The following is a 20,664-nucleotide window of genomic DNA, read 5'->3' as shown; positions in this document are numbered from 1 at the left end:
AACAGCAAAACCAATAAAGCACAAAGCGTTCAGTCCGACGAGACGGAAGATCACATTAGCACGTACCTGCAATAGTGTTGAGGAACATGAGGTACTCAAAGTTGGAGATCTCTCTCCTCTGCCAGCGCTGTGTCATGTTGGACGACTTGAACAGCTGACGCGGGGTGGCCAAGGAAATCCGCCTGGGATCAACACACGCATGCATGTTGACAGATCTCGCACTAGCACAGAGCAGCCGATCCAGCTGACTACACCCTGCACCTACCTGGCCTGAGGGAGGCCGTAACTCGTTCCTACGCCCACCCGTGGGAGACTGTACACCACCCGTTTGACTGTGGCCTGGTCAGGAAAGTTAAACATCACAGAAGCTGCAAAGAGGAAAAGACCACACATCTTTAATATGAGGAAAACACTGCTGTCTCATTATCCATTATCTTAAATGAATGAGGTAGTGCTGGTGCTCTTCATCCTGAATTACGGCAGACAGCAACAAAACACTCGATAAGAAAAATGTCAAGTGTCATTATAGTGATATATAATCGCACTTTAAAGTGACGAGAGTAAACACATTTACATGAAGAGGGTGCACGCCAATTAGGAAGCACTTTACTCTCCGCTCACTTCATTTTCAATGCCCTGATCCTACTAGTGTTTATAGCGAATATAACTTTTATCTATTTTAAGTGTGTAAATAAAAGTGTAAAGCCAATTGCAGACATACTTCTGTTGGCCATGAACACCTCAAGTCCAGTGTTCTGCAGCAGGTACCGTCTAGAAAACACAGCTCGGATCTCGCTGAACATCCACTTGCCATGCAGACCTTCCGAATAGGCCAGCACCTGTTCAGGACAGACGCTCATTTAAATGAGAACGGGGCCTGAATGTTTAATGCCCTGCACTGAACAATGACAGAGAAAGAAAATGATCCTCACCTTAGCATCTATCTTCTTGAAAGCGGGATCCTCTTCATCCACCTCAAAGTAAATCTCAGTGGTGGTGATGGACAGAGTCCCTCGAGCCACAACCACTGGAGCCACCAACTGTGCTGGAGTACTCAGAACCACTGGGCCTGAGCGGGTAAAGTTGTTTTACTCATGCATTACTACATTAGGTAATCATAACACAGACAGGACCATTATGCAGAACAGGAGAAAGAAATTATCACAAATAACATGTAATTATGGGCAAACAAACAAAATAACACGTGTAGGTCAGGAATAATTCGATTAATTCAGGAGCTGGGACTGATTTGCATCCGCATTAATTTGGACTAAAGCATGATTTAATGTTTTTGAGTCAGAAAAATCTGCCAGATGGTTAGTACAGAGCCGTAACTTTCAAACTTGCCTTTGGAGGTAAAAATTCTTGGACGATAACGAACTAAAAACAAGATACTTAGTTAAGTTACGGTTTGTTCGAACTGTGTCTTAGTATTGTCCTGTGTGCGCGTCTCACCAGCAAGGTTGTCGATCTCCTTTTCCTGCAGGAGGCTGACGGCGTCATCGTCTCCCTCCAGCATTAATTCCGCCTCAGGGTTCTGCGCGACTACCGATTGGCTGCGGAAATTCTTCTTCGACTTAAGCCCCTCCTCCTCCTCTTCTGTACCTGTGAGAGAGAGTTTAAGGTGGTTTTATGAGGTACTTTTTACTATGAGCAAGTACAACATGTTGATATTAGTGCACAATACGAACTGTAGTCGTCCAGAGCCTTCAGCGACACGTCAGCATGAGTGGATCCAAAGGCATTTCGCACAAATCTCCGTCTCCTCCTCAGATCATCTTCCCAGTAGTCTAAACGCCAAAAGTCGTGTAATTGACTGAAAACAGATAAAACAAGAGGGAAGATGAGTCATTGAGAGAAAGGTAAAGGTAAAGTAAAAGGTTCACAGCCAAAATTAAACTATAAGCTTGAGTCTGACTAAAAATCTGATCAATAACTTTGAGAGAAACAAACTTTTGGTAAAGGTTTAATTATGCAAACGTGATTAATTGACTTTCACCAGAAGACAAAAAGACAAATGCAGCTCCTTCATATTGGTAATCATCTATTGAATTTATTAGCCGTGACATGGGGACGACAGGCTTCAGATGCTCACATGGCATTAAACTAGCTGCCAGCCTGGAGGCAGATCTGGATAACAAGCAATTATTGACCTCGTGTGTGTATGCGACTGTGCTAAATAAGAAGCTCAGTCTCTCACAGCCACCGTAGCAAGCGGCTGTGGAGATCCTTCTGTGATGCATGAGTTGGTGGTGATATGTACACGTCTGACCCCTGCTCACCTCTGTGACATTGTCCCCCACGCTCCGTGCTTATTGGTCAGGATGTTGAGGATCTTCTGTTTCAGCTGGTTAGCAGTCACGTGGTCTCTGTGCTTAGCGGCACTAATGAGGTGATCACACATCTTCTCCTCCTCCCTCCGGTCAGCAGCGTACTGTGCACAGTTGGACTAGAGGACGAACAATGTGGAATCGAACAGACGTTACACAACGTTACACAACGTTACTGTTGTCGACATACAAAGGGCGCTTGTGTGCGCACTGTACCTCAAACTCAGCGTGTTTGTGCACATCCTCGGCCCTCTGTCTGTTCAGGATGAACTCTGCTTCGTTGGCAACGCGCACAATGTGATCCTTCATAGCGTGGCACAGGAGTCTGGTAACAAAGGGACAAACGCGGAACAACAGGAATTAGCAAGAGAGAACCTTTAGAGAACCTTCTCCAAATTAAATAAGTATGACATTCTTTTCTGCATCACACTTTAGTTGGGTCCTGTGTAATAAAGACAATGGGGTAAAATAAACAACAGTCTCTGAAAATAAAGCAGCACAGATCAGCTGTAAACTTAATGGCGCTTTAATGATTGGGCCTCCTACTGAACACACATGGAACTGTGTGCACTTATCCTAGCAAGGTTCTCATTAGGGCTCTATCAAACCCATTACTTGTTAAGCACTGATAACAGTGCTGATGTAAATGTGTGAATCCTGGGGAATTATGTGGGGTGTGATAATCAGTGTGACAAATTACCTTCCCTCATTAATGAGCTCTATGAAGGCCAGCCCAGCATTCTTCTGAATGGAGTTCTGCCACTCCTAAAAGCAGAAGACACATCAAAATTACACATTTATTATCACTCAACATGGATAAACAAGACACACACACTGTATCTAAAAAAAAATCAGCTGATTCACATGAAAAACACCATGTCATCAGTTACGGCCACCCAAATAGGGCTACCGAGGTAAAGAGGACTGCTAGCAAAGAGGACAGAATAGCCTGAAAGCTCAGATGTGGCTGAGGATGTGCTCATCTCAGAGTCTGTGAGTGTTTTATGTGTTTGTGCATATGAGAGTGGAGAGTGTTGCTGAAAGCCTCAAACTATCACTGCTCCATTAGCCTCCCTAGCTCTGAGGGCCGAGCGGGACACGTGGGAGCATCTCCTGTTACATCCCCCATCCAGAGGATCGATATCTGGGCTAGGGTTTTCTCTCCCAGGCCTCTAATGGCAGACAAGGCCGGAACCAGGGGGTAATACTATACATGCTGACGAGCACCCAGACAGGAGAGCAGAGGAGAGGCAAACGAGAGGGAGTGGTGAAGAAGAAAGGGCACTAGGAGCATCACGGAAGATGAAAGCGGTCGAGTTAAAATGGACCAGAAAAGCAGAGCGATGTGCTGGCACATCTGAAGATGTAGACCGGAGAAAAGAGAGAAGAAAGCAGCAAACACTGCAGGGATGAACATGAGGGAAGGACTGTGGAGCTCCATCAAGGACGAGAACTCTTACAGGAGGCAGGAACCCAACCAAACAGACACAAGATCGGGGGCAGATCACATAAAAGAAGAACCTAAATCGCCTACAATGTGAGGGGAGAGCTCTGTGGTGGTGAGTGCTTCATGTGTTAATGTGCCTTTAAATGATATTTAGGGAAATAGAGAGCTTTAAGTTAATTTCAGACGAATGACCTTTTGCCATTTCATCAAGCGGCATTGCATTTGTGAATAAACTGAATTCCTAAAAGGAAAATCTACAAGGAAATGAATGTAAAGGTTGTATTTGCAGCCACAATACCGATGAGACAACTTTATGGGGTGATGATGATGCATGCAATCCGATATTATATTACATCTGCAATGCGCTCACTGTGTAGCCTCACAGGGCGAATCAATAACGCCACAGTTTCCTGTCAGCATTCCACTCTGCTAAGGGCCCAGAAAACAAACCTTGAAAATGAGCAAAAAACGTGACCGCTGGTGGCAATTTGTCCAGAAAAATGGATTTCACGTGAGGACGAGAGGAGAGGGGAGGACCTTACTAACCTGAGAGCACAGCAGCATGACGAGCTCCACCACAGACGTGCTCGACTTCATGCACACCAGACCTGCAGCACAAAGACACGCACGGTCAGGAGGCGCTTTATCTCACACGCACGCACGCACACGCGCACACACACGTCATAAAAATATCATCAAAGAAGACACTGTCAGTGGTTTCTGCAATTGTACATAGTCATCATAGTCAATTTTATAAAAAGCATGCCACAGAGAAGACAGGAACAAACAGTGGAGGAGAAGAGAGAAGAGGGGGAGGAGAGAGGAGGGGGGAGCAGGAAATGAGCAGAGGGTGAGATCAACACAGAGACAGTGGCTCATGAAAACAGGACGACGGGAAGCTGGTGGGCAAAGGGACGAAGGCATCATATTTAGAACATTATCACTTTTTATTCAACATTAAGCATAAGCTCATCTAAACATCATCATCTAACTAGCTAGACTGAAAACTAGGATACAGACGTCATACCTGCTTGACGCATGAGCGAAGCAGCCAGCTCAGACATTTCACCCATTCAGAACACGCACTTGTGTCTTTCACACCAACGTCACGGTGAGGGACAGTTAATGGGAGACTCCACACAGAGACGCCAGTTAGAGAAAAAGGAGCCGTGTACAGCACCTGTACCTTCTATGAGCAGCTCCTGCCCATGGCTACCCAGCAGCGTCCTGGACAGGAAAGGGGCGAAGTCCACGAAGATCTCCCTCAGCAGCGGCGCCACCTTCTCCAGGGCGCGCTCCAGCTTGGTGGTGATGCTGCGGTGCAGAAAGAGAGCGAGGCCAAGATGAGGAGAGCGGGAGGGACGGTCAGCAAAGCAGCATGTAGATTAGGGCACATACAGTGAGTGAGAAAAGGAGGCAGAGGCAGGTGACGACTCACACTGAATGAAAAGCACGGGCAAACGCTGAGGGACGTGAAAGGAGGAAAAAAAAGAACGCCACAGACGACAAAATGGACACAACCAGAGAGGAAGTGATGGAGGTTTGGAATGGAAGCACTATGCCTGGGTTAGTATTGGTCAGGGAAACAGTTTGAAAGGCTAATCATTAAAAATAGGTGCAACAAAAGCTTATTCTGCAAAAACTCCTTTTAATCTACACTGGTAAATATGTTATGTGTAGTATCTGTGTTTTTAAGCTTTCCTGTCCTGAGTAAAACACTCAGCAGAACACAGCAGCATGGAGCCTTAATAAGCATGAGCTCTGAAACAGACCAGGACCACTAGCGTTTACAAATTAAACTAAAGAAAGAGTAAAGACTGTTGGACTCAGGTCCGATCTGTTTGGGGGTTAGTGTGAGAAGACGTCATGCCAGAAGTGTCAGAAGGAAAAACAAAAGAAGCTGTTGCTGGCCTGTGTTGAAGCTGGTGCCAACGGTTTCTGTCTCTTCTCGCATGGCGTTCGGGGAACATTTAGTAGTGGCTGGGCGTAGCAGAGGGAGTGCGGTGGAGGTGGGGCAAAGGGGGGAGGGGAGGGGGCATGGGGACAGGACAAATATCTCCTTGCCTAAAGCACTGTCCTGCATCTCGGGGAGCTGCCTGGAAGCCTGCCAGAGAGCTAAAAGACTTGAGCTCAGGGGGCGTCTGACCGCTGCGCAGCGCACACTGCGCCACCTCACAATAGGCACTGCAATACAAACCACACACACAGGTACAGACATGCACACTGATTAAGAAACACATACACGCATGCACCCACTCACTCACAAGTTGTCTGACTAAGAGATACAGAAATATTACAGTACAAAGAAATGATGTAATACTAGCTCTTGTAATGTTTCCCAGTTATTAACAAAATCATTTTGCTAATCTTAACTTTTACTTTTACAGACTTATGTCTTAAAAAAGGAATTCTGAAATGCTAAATACATTCGAAATGGGTTAACGTCATCGTTAAGCCTGGATAAATAGTATATTTACACTACACCTTAATGTCACAGTCATATTAAAACACAGTCGCTATGTCAGGAAAAAAGAGCATCACAGTGGCGAGTGAGGAAGATGTGTGGGCGGCGTGCGTGCATTTTAGCAGAGTAGTATGTGAGCTACCACAAGAAGTTGCGTAAACAGCTTGGTAGGACTTATGAAGACAGTAGCTTTAATAAACAACAAGAAATCAGCTTAATATGATTTGATGTTTAGTCAAATTAGCAACAAGAACTGTTAACTGCTTTAGTCCAAATATATATATAGCCAGCCTAATCTACTGTAGAGCATCAGTGGTGGCCGTGAAGTGAAATAGGGGTAGGAATGAAATGTAAAAAAGACAAGCACTCAAGAAAAGAGACAACATAAAAACCAAAGCCAAACGGAAAAAGAAAAAAAAAAAGAGCGGGAGGAAAGTGAGCGGCTGAAGACACTGGACGCTTCAGAGGCGGCGACGGCGCTGACCTCATGTTCTCCATCGTGTCTTCAGGCATGGGCGCAACCGTCTGCACTGCCGGCAGATTTTTGCTGGTGGCACCGTTGACGAATGACGAAGAGGAGGAGGAGGAGGAGGACGCGGAGTCTGTGGCACCTAGATAGGACAGAGAGAGCAGGCGGAGCCGTGAGGAAGACGACGGGCGTCGCAGCAACGCGCGTCGACCGAGGCCAAGATCAGTGTGTAGGATATAAATAAAGGAAATGTTCTAATGTCCCGATCAGGCGGCCAAAATTCAATTTGGAGAGTATTTTATGGAACACACGGCCGCTTGTCTTCTGGTAATGTCCTCCATTTGTGAAAATAGCTTTGCAATCAATATACAGAATCCGTTCCAGGGAGCAAATACCTTCCTCGTCCATTATGCATGTATGATACAATACGACGTCTGCCAGGCTGACAAAGCACTGAATACAAATCCCCTCTTTAATGGATGTGCTGAGTGTGAAGCTGTGCAGAGCAGCAGCGCTCTGCGTGTCAGCGGATGTGCATTTGATTCTTACCTTATTATATGTGGATTCATATTTAATACAACACTGCAGAGAATACGTAGAATGTGTTTAAGCTGCAAACTGTGTTCCAGCATGGGAGAGTTGACAAAATGACCTTTTTTGTTACTGGCAATATATCTATATTTTATATATTTGATATGGTCCCTAAATAGGTCCAAACTAATCATGAGAGGCTCTGGTTCAGTGTGTGTCTATTCATGCTTTCTGGCTGTCAAGAGAAAACAGCGCTTTTTTTTAATGAAGACAAATTCCACCTCGCTTCATCGAGCAGCTTTTTGAATCGCTCGAGGCTTTTCTCACAAACACCTTTAACATGCCGCGGGTGTCTGTCTGCTTCCTCTGCTTCAAGGCTGAACAGACGCCGCACAAACATTTGTACGACTAAAAATATCCTCTAATCAGGTGCGCGGTGTCGGTGTCGGTGTCGGTGCGGTCGCCAGCACCTGTGGTGTTGATCATGCTCTTGGGCGTCGCCGTCGCTGCAGCGAAGATGTTGGGCGTGCTGCCCGCAGTGGCGGCGCCGCCGGTGGTGGGCGTGCCCACCGTGTTGACGGACAGGCTGCCGGGCGGCGGCTTTTTGACCGGAACCACAACGCTCCTGCAAGAGATCACAAAACAAACCCGCATCATCTATATTGTCCTGACTCAGTAACGAGGGACTATTTTAATAAGCGAAGCTAACATTTCTCTATGAGCAGTGTTTGTAACTGCTGTATGTTTGCTATCAGTTCGTTTGCACCGATGGACCGCATCGCATCACAACCAAGGCCGTCTGCGCGGCTCAGACAGTGTATGGAGACATCCATCTATTATGCACAATGTTCAATCAATACAGTAGCTCAGCCACAGAGTTGGAGAGCAAGTGATTCACGTGGGCAGATTTCCACCAAGCAGAGTGTCTCGTATATGTTTACAACACTGAAATATTTAACACGTGGTTCACAGTTGATTTACAAATCAGCTAAAACATTTGTGCTGATTTGTGATTTTTTTGTTATTTACATACATTATGTGTGTGTTATTGGAGATTTATTGAAAAATTCAAACAGGAATTTTCTGTAGACTAATATTTAACTAATTTCCCACTGTCCATCCCTTGTTTTTTTTACAGCTGACGTTCAGCAGCTTGACAAACAGCAGCCGCCACCAGCCATCTGTAAAACCTTGCTTCGGGCCGGGAGGATTGATTCTGGGATTGATTTGTCAGCTTGTGCTCGGACTACGGCGCGTGTCTGCTTTTCTGCCTCGTCTCAGACGGTAAGTGGGACTGACCGATCAAAGGAGTGAAACTGCATGGGGAGCATGGGGTGCGTCTTCAGTGCAGGGTCTGGGTGATACGGTGTTGGTCCAGACTCCTGACCCAGGTCCCCGCCGTCCACTGGAGCCGCCACCAAGCTCTTCAGGATCTCCTGCATTTCAGAGAACCCAGAAACAGTGACGAGGAGAGATTCAAAACTTACTCATCACAATTACAACTAACACAGTTGTAACATTATACAACATTATTTAACCATATGCAGGTTGTTTATATCCTTTCAAGTGTTCCAGTGTTAAGTAGAGAATGATGCTCATGGAAGCATGTGACCTAAATATGGCTGAGCAAATGTAAATTCATTTCCTGACTGCCAGGAACCACATCCATCACTGCTGTGTCATCCGCTGCTATCTACAGAACCCACCTTCACATTGATGCCTTTGTTTGTCTGACTGATGCTGGTGATGGAGGAGGGTGGGGCTTGGCTGGGGTTGGGGGCGGAGCTGGGGTTGTGGGGGGAATCCAGAAGGCTCTCCTGTGACCTCCTAATGTCAGACGACAGACTACACAGCAGATCCGCGCCCGCTCCCCCGCCTCCTCCCATGTCTCTGTCTCGATCTCTGTCTGTGTCCCTCCCCACCAGGCTGAGGCCAAGCCCCAGCCCTATCTCCGAGCCGTTCAGGGACCCGGCCACGTGCCCCTCCTCGCCGATGCCCGAGTCTGTGTGTGGGAGGCCGGCTCGGGGAGAATCGTCCACAGGGGTGGGGGTCTGTTTGTCACGATCAGAGAAGCCTGTGGATGGGTGCTCTGGAGGATAAAAGAAACATGAATAATGCATCTAGTGCATATTGTTCTGTTTGGAATGTTTAAATGTAATATCTATGATGTCATCCATCCTTCTTGACACAGGTATTTGTGCTGAATCCTGCATTTGCCACACCAACGCTCCAGTGATGAGTCACCACCGGCTCATCCACGATTCCCCTTAACACAGGGGAAAGCGACAATCACCTGTACTCGTTGGGGAGTTGATTTCATGGCGGATGCTTCTCCCTGATAGGCTGGTGGACCTACCAATCTCCCGCTGGGGCTCCAAAATGTCCCGGTACTTAGAAACCATGAGAACGGAGATGAAGTAGACGACCGCCAGCGCCAGAAACTGGGCCTGCTTACTGTCATCCTGCAGAAACAACCACAAACGCACAAAACCCAGTCAAAATACTTTCCTTTAAATGTATTTATAACCACACAAATACAGTAAAGTAAAAATACACAATTGCTTACCACATCTCTGAAAACCACAGCTCGAAGGCGATTGATGTCTACATCCTGTAGGAGTCTGTCTGGATCCTGCTAAATATGGAGCAGAATGTCAAATATGGTGTGTCATACATATGCATGATTCCGTCGGGGATGTTAAGTGTTGAGAGCAGGCTGTTTGTGTGTGAGCGCTACCTTGCTGGTGGTGGAGGCACTGTGGAGGCTGTCCTGTGACTTGCTGCTGGTTAAGGACGATTTGCAGCTTCGATCTCTCTGTCTTTGCCTGCACTCCAGACAATTCCTCACTGCCACACAGCACACTGAGGTGGGGGGGAAACGTAAGTATCACACCACACGTGATGATGGGGGAGTCTCCAAAAAATGTTTACTAATGATGAGTCCATTACAGATTAGTACAGTTCATCGATTCTATGTTTTAGGAATAAGAAAAGCTGCAGGTTTTTCTATTAACCACTGAGGAAGAACGAGTACGTGTGTGAAGCTTTAACTAAATATTCAAAACTTCATTCAACGTCATTAATAAATCACTGACAGATTATTCTTCTGCAACCATATGAAATCCAAATGCCGTGTTTTTCAGGAAAAAAAACTTTTGGGAAAGCATTTTTTCATGCACAATATCCTCCGATATGCTTTTTGAACCCAGAACTGATCTGCGGAAGGTTTGGTGAGGACCGAACACATCAAAGCGGCACACACCCAAGCGAAGGCACTGCCTCATCAGACCCCCAGAAGACATGTTCTTCTCCGCTTCAATCTCACTGAAGTTGAGGGAGCTGGCGAACACCAGCACGTCTACCATGGCCATGAGGCGGGACAGGAAGGTGACGGCCGTCTCTGAGGACATGCCCTGCGTCGCCTCGATGTTCTCCAGCTCCGTCTGGGAAAGGGAGGAGAAAACACAACGTTTGCCAGTCAGCCGGCGTCAACCACAACGGGATTCTCTCACCGGCTTTAAAAAGCTATTGAAATACTGTAGCATCCTCTGTTTTTAATGACAGAAGTGACGCTCAGAAGTCTGGTGCAGCTGGTTCTTAAATAAGCACAACCACAACAGTCACGGCCGATTTACCAACAAATGGTGCAAGCAACCTCGAGTAACACATGCTGGCTGAGTGAAATACAATGAAATCTGGCAACATGTGTTCTACACGACACAGAGGAGGTGCAGCCTAATGGCACACGGATAATGGTGAGAGTAGCAGTGTAGCCTATTAGTAGTAACGCCAGCAGCGTAGAGACAAGTACAGCAAAGCCCTTTTAAATTCAAGTTTCCTTATCTTCGCACCAAGCAGTGCTTAATTAGCATATGTTTTAGTTTATACACATTGAAACATGGCAGGGGTTAAAACCTGCTACCGGACCAAGAGTGCGGTTTGTCGTGTCTCTGCTTCACTAAGCAGGAAGTGCAGGGCTGTGGCTCGTCGGAGGAAGTGAGGACACACATACGGGGGTCGGGACAGACACACAAGGTGAGGACAGAAGGGCTTGGGGTGGTGCTCTTAGCTCTTCTGGTGATAGTGGGAGTCTTAGGCTTTGTTTACGCACCTCTCCCCCTGCGCCTCGGCCCCCAGGAACAGGGGTCACCTCCTCTCTCTTTGACCCCCTCTGGGGTCCGACTCCTCCTGCCTTCTTTAGTGTTGATAAAAATGGGAAAGGCTTAGCAGATGCAACCCCCAAGGACTTTTGAAGAACTATCAAGCTTTTCAGCTCATATAATATACTAGCTTCACCTCTAAATACAGCATAAGTCCTCCACCTGGCTTTTTAGCCTAATCTACTCCGATATGACATTGTTAGAATACTACATCTTTAAAACAAGACACACTGAGACAGAGTGATCAATGCATACCCATAATACATACAAACAGCATAGGTGTGGGATTGATTAGCAGCAAAGGAGCACAACAAATAAAAACACTATGGATGTCACACAGGCAAGGGTTAGTGCCAGTCACAATGGTAAAAAGAAACCAGGGGAAAATATTAAAGAGGAAGAAACCGCAACTTACAGTGTTGGAACTACTCTTAGAATTCTGCACATGCAAAAACAGAAAACACACAAAACACAGAGAGGAAAAGGAAAAAGGAAGGGGAATTAAATCAAACCGGTTATCAAACCATCAAATTAAATAGGTTAATCAAAGCAATTAGAACACATATTAAATAAAGCTTATATACTGTGTGCAAGTGTTAGGTTGGATATACGACAATACAGATGAGAATAATCAAAAAACTCTTTAAACTTTAATTTTAAAATATGTATAAACTCTGCCATGATTATATACTGTAGGCAATAAATCCTCTACTGTAATTAATAGTTACAATAAATGTTTGACCTATTCAGTCATAACTGATTAAGCCGAGGGCAAAAATCGGGTTTTGAAGGTTGTGTAACAGTCTGTTAGGCATTAACGAATGAGTGGTGGGCCTGTCGTCTATGAAGCAGCTGCTGAGCTGCAGTTTTCTCTCCCTCCACAGAGAGGTGGAGCCGAGCCACTTACAGAAGGGGAAGTGGCAGCAGACAGGAGAGGCAGGATGCCTCCACAGGCGATGATGATGTTGTCCACCATCTGAGAAATGAGGTGGATTGTGTTGTGGACGAAGATGATGTTCTCGTTGCTGTTCACAAAATCCATTACGGACTTGGTGGAGTGGCTGCAAAGAGGAGATAAACATCATGAGTAACAATTTGCGTTTTGAATATATTCAGCCTAATTTATATTCCGGCCAAGATAGTTTTGTGCTCGATTTGCATTAAACGCACACGTCAAACGCTCAAACTCACCTCCTCCACACATGCACGTCAGTCTCCAGGGCAAACAGCAGGTCAGTGAGCAGTCTCTGATGCATGGGTGACCACTTGAATTCTGGGATGCGGAACATGGTGGTGCGTGGACCGGGGCTGAACTGCCGCCGCTGCTCTTCCGTCATGGGCATGCCTCTGAAGCCCAGGTCGACCCGCAGGTCCCGTTCCAGCTGGGCAGCGGTGCGACCGTGAAGGGCCTTGGAAGCGGGGGAGTCAGGCAAAGACACCAGACCTCTTACAAGGCTAATATAAAACCTGGCACACGTCCAGCTATGACATTCAATTTAAGACTCTTTATCCGGCATTCAGCAACTATGGGAAACTCAGCTTATGTGTGGGCGGTCACTCGGACAAACTGTCCTTGGCTGTACTTTTACACTTATCTATACACGCAGCCGATCACACTGGTGCTGCAGTGACCACCAGTTTAGAGATGAGCCTTGTGAATGAAGATCCCTGAAGCTGCAGTTTTACCACACTGCAGGATTTCTGCTAAGGAGACCTCCCCCCTCAGTTCTTACTGCCATAGTTATGTGCTTGACTCAAGCTGCAGATGCACGTTCCCCACGATGATGATTTTATGATAGTAAAGCACCTGTATAATTATGTGAGGCACATGTACAGACCAACACAAACACACCTGGGTAGTTGCCGTAGTTTGGATCTTTTTTGTGTCCTTATCTTTCCCGTCATCTGACCTCTCAGTATCAGAGGTGGTGCTAGCTGTGTCTCCGCCAGTCTTGAGCCCCACCGCCTCTCCCTCTGCCCCAGATGCGCCCTCCCTCTCTGTGAAGTCTGCTCTGGAGGCTCCCTGCATCTCGGATTGGCTCTCAGCCTCAGCAATGGAGCTGATGTCAGCAAGAGGGCTCTGGATCTTGAAAGGCCCGTCCTCTGGAAGTTCTCCAGATGCGTGGGTCTGGGTTAGATCAGAGCCACAGCTAGTCATATGAGCAAGCAAGCTGAGGTCATCACTGGCACTGGTGGCACTGGAGTGAGCTGGGACTGGGCCAGATGGTGTGGGCTGATCTGTACTCGCCAGTACAAGGGGGTCTGGGGCTGCCAGAGCGGGAAGCAGCTTCTCATCAACCTGGAAATAATAGATGGACTAATAAAATACTAACATGATAATAATAATGATGAGAATAATAAGAGATAGTGAAAAAGTAAGAGACGCAGAAACAGCGCAGTGAATGAGCCCACCTTGCTGAAGAGAAACCCATTGTTGCTCGGGACACTATCCTTCTCATCAGCCAGTGTGATGAGTGGACCCATGTTGCCATCATCCTCTAGGCTGACGCCTGAAAGCCCCAAGCTTGTTCCCATCCCAATCCCTGAGCCCGGCGTGTCATCTTTAGGTGCCAGATTCCCATTCAGGTTCTGGACTACAGCACAGTAGGCACTGTCTAGGAGAGAGTCCACCTCCACTAGAGGTCCATTCTCCATTCCTCCACCACCTCCTCCGCTTCCACACAGGCCTTCTGGAGACAAGTCTAGATCGTCTAGCTTCACTTCTGTGGCCTCTACTTTTTCTGCTTTAATGTCCACCAGCAGGTCATGGACCTCCACCCTCACCCCGGGAACAGCACTCTGCTCCCCAGGCGTCAGCGCCTCCCCGTTGGGTCGCTTCACAGCACCTTCTGCGAGGAGGTTACGCGAGTCTCCTCCGGGCCCCTCGCTGTACTCGGCCTCGCTCTCGGGCGTCTGTGTCTGAGAGTTGTCATCAATCTCCAGGTTTCCATTGACAACGGGCGTGGCAGAAAGCCCAGAGATGGTGGACACAGAGCCTTTCTTGCCCTTCTTCATGTTCTCCTCCTCCTGTCGTTGGTACTCTTCATACATCTTAGCCAGGTACTCCTTATGGGCTTCGTAGGTCACCTGTGAGAGATGGTTGAGATACACTGTAATTGGAGAAGCGATCAGAACATCAGCCCCGACAATAGTTAACCTTGACATCAATAGTCTGCCCCAGGTAGTTCATAAACCATTTGTACCAAAGGCCATAGGGATAAAAAGTAGAACACCAGCCTAACGGGCAATTACACCATCATCCAAAATGTGCTCTCACTTTGCATTGCCAAGACAAAATGGCAGAGGTGAATTTCCAGCACTAAACAGTGAAAAGGCAGTAAATTTGGTAGCGGTTTTTGATATGTATGTGTAAATGTATCAGTATTCAAGAGATAAGGTCACAATTAGGCAAATATTTTAGAATATTGTGTTTAAAATCAGCCATATGTAAGTCAATCCAGTCAACTCCTAATCCACAAGACAAAGGAGGATAATTAGTGCACATGCATGAAAAACTAAAGGTATTAAAAGGTTTTACAAAGGATGGATTGTTCACAGAAAATACCTCATTCATGAATTTATTAACAGATCATTTGTAATCCCGCTGTCACCTTGGAATGTGCGATGGACAGGGTATCAACCCAGACCCTCCAGCCTCCCCATTCGTATTTGATGGCGTGGTAGAGCAGGATGCGAAAGATGTTGTAAACCATCTCGGTTATTTTCTGCTCCTCTGGATTCTTGGGGTTAATGTATCCGAGGGAGAACATCCAGTCCTGCCACACGGAGCACTGCAGCAGGCAGCTGGACCACAACACAGACAACTGCATTTAAATGGGGCTGCAGCCGGAGCTTAATACATGAAAAAACACATGGTTATACTGTAAGGGGTAAATGACATCCTTCGTCTGCTCTCACCGTCGGTTTTCACGGCTGTTACTGAAGAGTTTTATCATGTCGGAAAGAAAGAGTCTCCTGACTTCCATCAGCTCAGCACTAGGAGTGGAGTTCTTCAGCAGGGTTGCAACTACCTTCAGAATCACTGACGGGGGGGCAAAAATCAGCGAGAGGTGATAGAGAGAGGATGAGAGAAAGAGCAAGATGAAAGAGCAGGAAAAGAAACAGAGTGATGTGAATGAGAGAAGGAATCATAGGGAGAAAGGAGAGTGTACGGCAGATCAATAAGTGGGAGATGGCAGCGGGGTCTGCCTCTGATTTTTGCCTTTGTTGTTTGTTTACTCTCATTAAAACAACCTTGCATAATTGGCAGAACAAAGCACACAGAGATGAAGGTTGCAGCGTTTCTGTACTTACTGGGATTCTGGATCTTGACGGTGGAATCAGGCTCAGGGTGTGGTTTGTGAACCACCTGAGTGCAGACCTGCTCTGTCAGAATCTGCCCGGAAAGACGATCAACAGCCGCCAATTAATCGCCGGCAACAACAACAATCAATCCTGCCTTGAACCCGCTTCATGTGCGCGGCGGCGCGTGGACCCACCTCATACAGAGTGTTGTAGGTGGTGATGGAGACGGTGTTGGTGTGCATCATCAGCCTCTCCCCGAGCAGAGTGAACAGACTGTGCGTGTGCATGATTTCTACCTTCCTCCTGCAAGAGAACACACACACAGACACACGCGCTGACTTTGATTGTCACCGGCCTGATGACAGCGGCACCATGTGGCCCTGTCACTCACGATGGGACCGAAGAGGACGAGAAAATAAGAGCGCAACAATTACAGGAGACACTGACAGAATGACAGAACTCCAGCAGACGCCGCTCGTGCGCATGTGAATTATTAACATTAAATATTAATCTTGCCAGTGGGCAAAAATTGTAGCCCCCAGAGGCGTTTACCTCAGAATTCAGGCTCTAAAATGGAGCTTTTAAAATGAAGGTTGATCATAATCTGGTTATTACAAAAGACTGAGGATGTGCATGAATAATCCATTTGATGATTAGCGGAAAAAGTTAATAATGTTGAACCAAGGTTTTTGACATAGTTTCCACAGTTTCCGTGCTCAGTGTGAAGAATGAAGACTCATTCACAACATCACGGTGGAAATGGTCAAATTCACTAATAAGCACAGGACAGACAAGGAGAACTGACATGACGATCAGATGATGTGACACCCTGATGAGGCTTCTTAATTGTAATGCCCTTCTCTTGAAGACAAACATACAGTAGAACATAAGCAGCTTTAATCATACTAGCTGCTCAGATTATTCACCTGATATCACTGTCATGTTTTTAATTAGGTCTCCAATCAGTCCAATCGGTTAATGCATTTACAGAATGATTAAAATTTCCAGTTTTTGTGTGTCTGACTCGCGGTGCCATTGTCTCCTTAAACAAATTCAATTAAAAGCCAAACAGAAGGCTCGTACCTGAGGGCAGGACAGCGCAGTTTACCCAGAAATAATTGCATTAGCTTCTATCATAATAAGGCAGCAACACGACTGAGGTTAAAAAAACAGACCTTCACCCTTAAATTAAATGCCAGTGCAGCTATTCAGATCCATAACATTTATTCATGACATCTTCAACTAATGGCTGAGACGTCAACACAGATAATGAATTGCTAATTTAATGACGTCCTCTCCCTTTACTCATACAGTAAGTGCAGGACACGAGACTGACAGCCCATTTGTGGAAGGCTGCAGCTATAACAAGTATTAAATGTTATCGCGACCATGTGAGTGAAATAAATCATCTCGCATTTATGAGCAGTTTGACTTTGAGTTGGTGGCACTTTGCCCTCGGAAGGTTTTAATCTCCGTGAAAGCGCGTCTGGTTGTTCAGAGTTGTGCTTGTGTTTGGGAACAAGGAGCCCAAGGCAGAAATGAACTGTAACAATACATGGAAAGAAAAAGCTGATTTCTCAAGATTATTTCTAAACACTCACCAACTATTACTATTAATTACACAGTTGAGCATTACGTAATTTGTATTTGTGTTATAAAATATTCACTAATCTTTGGCTGCATTGATCCCAGAGGTATTAATCAATAAATTACTGCTCGGATCAATACGACATTTCCACATGTATTGAAGTGACATTTAAAGGTAAAGAGGCCGCTCTAATGGATGCTGGGGAACTGACGGTGCAGGACTCAGGTGCAGCATGCAGCCTGTTCCCATGTCGTGTAGAAAGAGGTGGGCTGTGTCACACACGATGAATAAATCCCCCCCAACGTTCGCTGCAGCTCATCAAGGTTCCACCTCCCCGCTAGTGCACGCTGTCAAACTGATTATTCTGCCAAGATGTGATGAGGAGGACATTTGCTTCACGTACACAAACAAACTCGTCACAGGATCACTAGAGACTGCATTGCTGTAGTTTTTCCACTGCAGTGCTTTTCTCTCAGTCTCCCTACGTGGACGCAGCTTTTACGCTTAGTAGTGATACATAAAGAGGCATTCTTCCCAGACAGAAAACACAGAGGCAAACGGGTCCTTACTTGTGGCCGAGGTGTTTGAGGAAGTAGCCCAACACTTTGAGGGCTTGGACCCGGATACTTTCACTCTTAGAGGCCAGGAGCTTGCAGATCACCCTGCAACAGGCCAAAGTTACACTGATTACATGTCAGGGAACGCTGTACAACACCTTAGATGCTGTCTAAAGGTAAAAGTAGAAGAAGATTAGAGACTGGGGCCTGGCAGATAATACCGGTACAGTACGTGAAGGCAGGAGAGACAGTGTGAACAACCTCTCTGGCAACAGATACATTACCATAGCAACCAGAAAAAAAAGATATCCATGTGCCGCGTTTTTGGGGAATTACCAGAACAGTCAGAGCCAGAAAATGTAAAAACATCAAGCTGCTCAGTTGACGCTTGAAGCTGCTGACATCAATACTATTACTAAACTGCAGCAAGTAATTAGTATTTATGTTATGGCTGCTGCTAATAAATCCAGATAAATACAGAACTGCATTCCAGTCTGTTGTATGTGTTGGTTTGTTCCAATAAAAGATCTGAATGGAAAAGGCTTCAGCCCCAGTAGATTCAAGTGTTGCATCAGATCCTTGTATTGTACTGCATGTGTGCAGGAAGCATCCACCTTATTCCATTCCTCTGGTCAAATGCAGGGATCATAGAAGCCGGATGTTCGGACATCAGAGCTACCAACAGCTGGAGCACGTCGTGGATATTCTCGTCCTGTGGGGGAGAAATAATAAGAATGAAGGAGGAAGACGAGGCCCCCGCGGCCAAAGATACAGTGGGTTAAGAGGACAAAAAGGTGGAGTTGGACTGAGGATGTAGACGTTTGGGGCGTGTGGAGGAGAAGGTGGGACTTCAGAGCAAGAATAGATATAATTGTTAGAGAAGAGCACATTCTGTTCAGTCCATTGTTGCGCCATTTTTCATGCTGTCATGGTGCCAAAGCTGACTCACACTCTCGCTTGTTTAAGTGCACCATAACTCCAGCCCACAAATTATAAAGCAAAATGTCGCCACCCGCTCCACTCAAGCGCTCGCTGTCTCTCCGTCTCCCTCTCATCTGCCCTCCATCAAAGTGTCTATTTTAATACAGAACCTACCTCATGCATGGTCAGTAGGTAGTTGAGGATGCTCTGCAGCTCGTCCTCCTTCACGCCGCGGTCCTGTGGAAAAGCAGAGACGGCACTGTTCAAGGAAATAGCAGGCAATATCCATCTTATTAACTCCAGATGAGTTCATTAATTCTGCTCCATGCTACGGTGAAGCAGCAACAATCACCCGCGCACACTCACACTCAGTGGCAGGAACAAATCAATACAAGCATATAGATACACAAAATGTACAGCCCTGTGCCCAGGCAGCTGATCTATAACGTACACACACACACACACGTTTCACATTAGGCCAGTGTTTCCCGGGAGGAAGAAGGAACAACTGAGCCTGCGAGGGAACAGGGTCTCCTTGCAACTTAATGATGAATGATGAGAGGCAACTTCTCTCACTTCACCTTTAGTATGAGCTGTTTGAGGAAGAGGAGCATGAAGGCTCTGAGTGAGATGATCTCCTTTTGGGACGGCCTCGGTCCATCTGAGCAAACACACAAACAAAGAACAATTTCCTGTTAAAAAGGGAACAAGATAACGATCAGCTAAGTGCGTTAGCGGTTCAGGCTGAGTGAACCCTACTGTTTACTGATATTAGCTTTTATTGGATTCCTGGGGAGCAGAGAAAAAACATGTTAACACACACACACACACACACACACACACACACACACACACACACACACACACACACACACACACACACACACACACACACACACACACACACACACACACACAAAATCACACACAAGTGTAAATCACTGTCATTAACTTCAGAGGCAATCGAGATGCTCTATAGTTGTTTTAATTTCTACTGATTACAGCAAATACATGGAAATTTACAAATGAGCGACTGATGGTGCAGCAAAGCAAACAAGCCGATGAATCCAGTGTATGCGCTCGCTCGATCAGCTGTTTGCCACGGAGGACTAAGGACAAACAGCTCAGCCTGATGTCGTGTTTTGTTTATTCTGGCATGTGAGAGGTTTTAGGCCTTTTTTACTGTGCCACTGGTAAAATGTCAAAAAGACAAAAACTGACAACTCAGATGTTGGCACTGCCTTTTCATTGATGTTATACTTTAGTTTAATGTGTACGTCAGATACAATCAAAGCTCACGGCTGTGATGAAGTGCCTGAAAATGGCTGCCAAATAACTAATGGAACATAGTGCCAAGTGGACTGAAAGATGTGACCGATGCATCGATTCAGATCAAAACCAGAGCGAGAGCCACCGAGGAGCCTTTTGTTTGAATCTGGTGTTCTGCTCTGTGCTTTTTTCGGCTTTACCGAACACAACAAGCTTCACATGCCTCATGTTTTATCAACAATCCTCCTTCACACCAAAGGTTTGTTGGGTTTTCAATGCAACAGTAAAGATCCCGTACGCTGCGTCAGGTGCTGGAAATCCGCCCTGACGCCACCGTGAACCACCGTTTTTAATGTGCGAGCAAATAAAAAAAGGAGTTTCTCAGAACATTTAAAAAGGTATCGGACATGCAGGTGCTCGGACAGCGGACATAAGCTAAAAGAAACATAAAAGACTGAAGGTGTGAAAGGAAGAAGATATAAAGCTTCTCTCCGTTTGTCATGCTCTGATGCCACCGAATCACATGAGACTGCTTTTTACAAAGCCAAAACCTGACAAGTGGAGCAGTCCCCTGTGATCCATCATCCTTATCTGTCAGGCTGGTACACGTTGGTGGAGTGGTG

General features: G+C 46.2%; 1 protein-coding gene and 1 long non-coding RNA gene across 8 annotated transcripts in view; one reads left to right on the top strand and one right to left on the bottom strand.

Annotated features, from left to right (window-relative positions):
- nbeaa (neurobeachin a) overlaps positions 1 to 20,664 on the bottom strand; it is a 61,239-nt gene that overhangs the window by 6,380 nt on the left and 34,195 nt on the right. The window contains exons 14-47 of one of the 7 annotated variants that reach the window (XM_029174654.3): positions 19,354 to 19,433; positions 18,947 to 19,009; positions 18,466 to 18,563; positions 17,864 to 17,956; positions 15,901 to 16,009; positions 15,716 to 15,797; positions 15,320 to 15,443; positions 15,013 to 15,205; positions 13,814 to 14,488; positions 13,254 to 13,700; positions 12,593 to 12,810; positions 12,309 to 12,462; positions 11,817 to 11,840; positions 11,353 to 11,436; positions 10,504 to 10,684; positions 9,979 to 10,103; positions 9,808 to 9,876; positions 9,535 to 9,703; positions 8,948 to 9,330; positions 8,541 to 8,677; positions 7,712 to 7,866; positions 6,726 to 6,852; positions 5,842 to 5,961; positions 4,958 to 5,091; positions 4,324 to 4,385; positions 3,031 to 3,095; positions 2,547 to 2,655; positions 2,283 to 2,449; positions 1,692 to 1,816; positions 1,456 to 1,605; positions 933 to 1,069; positions 722 to 839; positions 266 to 368; positions 67 to 182 (exon numbers count right to left, since the gene is read on the bottom strand). In XM_029174654.3, coding sequence (XP_029030487.1) covers positions 67 to 182; positions 266 to 368; positions 722 to 839; positions 933 to 1,069; positions 1,456 to 1,605; positions 1,692 to 1,816; positions 2,283 to 2,449; positions 2,547 to 2,655; positions 3,031 to 3,095; positions 4,324 to 4,385; positions 4,958 to 5,091; positions 5,842 to 5,961; positions 6,726 to 6,852; positions 7,712 to 7,866; positions 8,541 to 8,677; positions 8,948 to 9,330; positions 9,535 to 9,703; positions 9,808 to 9,876; positions 9,979 to 10,103; positions 10,504 to 10,684; positions 11,353 to 11,436; positions 11,817 to 11,840; positions 12,309 to 12,462; positions 12,593 to 12,810; positions 13,254 to 13,700; positions 13,814 to 14,488; positions 15,013 to 15,205; positions 15,320 to 15,443; positions 15,716 to 15,797; positions 15,901 to 16,009; positions 17,864 to 17,956; positions 18,466 to 18,563; positions 18,947 to 19,009; positions 19,354 to 19,433 — 5,196 coding nt within the window. The remainder of the gene's footprint in view (positions 1 to 66; positions 183 to 265; positions 369 to 721; positions 840 to 932; positions 1,070 to 1,455; positions 1,606 to 1,691; positions 1,817 to 2,282; positions 2,450 to 2,546; positions 2,656 to 3,030; positions 3,096 to 4,323; positions 4,386 to 4,957; positions 5,092 to 5,841; positions 5,962 to 6,725; positions 6,853 to 7,711; positions 7,867 to 8,540; positions 8,678 to 8,947; positions 9,331 to 9,534; positions 9,704 to 9,807; positions 9,877 to 9,978; positions 10,104 to 10,503; positions 10,685 to 11,352; positions 11,437 to 11,816; positions 11,841 to 12,308; positions 12,463 to 12,592; positions 12,811 to 13,253; positions 13,701 to 13,813; positions 14,489 to 15,012; positions 15,206 to 15,319; positions 15,444 to 15,715; positions 15,798 to 15,900; positions 16,010 to 17,863; positions 17,957 to 18,465; positions 18,564 to 18,946; positions 19,010 to 19,353; positions 19,434 to 20,664) is intronic. The other 6 variants (XM_029174656.3, XM_029174655.3, XM_029174659.3 and 3 more) reach the window with 6 other exon arrangements.
- Positions 3,586 to 10,540, top strand: LOC129605101 (uncharacterized). The gene is made up of 3 exons (XR_008696619.1): positions 3,586 to 3,889; positions 8,380 to 8,525; positions 10,451 to 10,540. It is a non-coding gene; the product is annotated as an uncharacterized LOC129605101 (long non-coding RNA).

The sequence above is a fragment of the Betta splendens genome, chromosome 14 (assembly GCF_900634795.4).
Source record: "Betta splendens chromosome 14, fBetSpl5.4, whole genome shotgun sequence".
NCBI lineage: Eukaryota > Metazoa > Chordata > Actinopteri > Anabantiformes > Osphronemidae > Betta > Betta splendens.
Note: the sequence above shows the minus strand (reverse complement) of the source record. Positions and strands in the feature narration are given on the sequence as shown.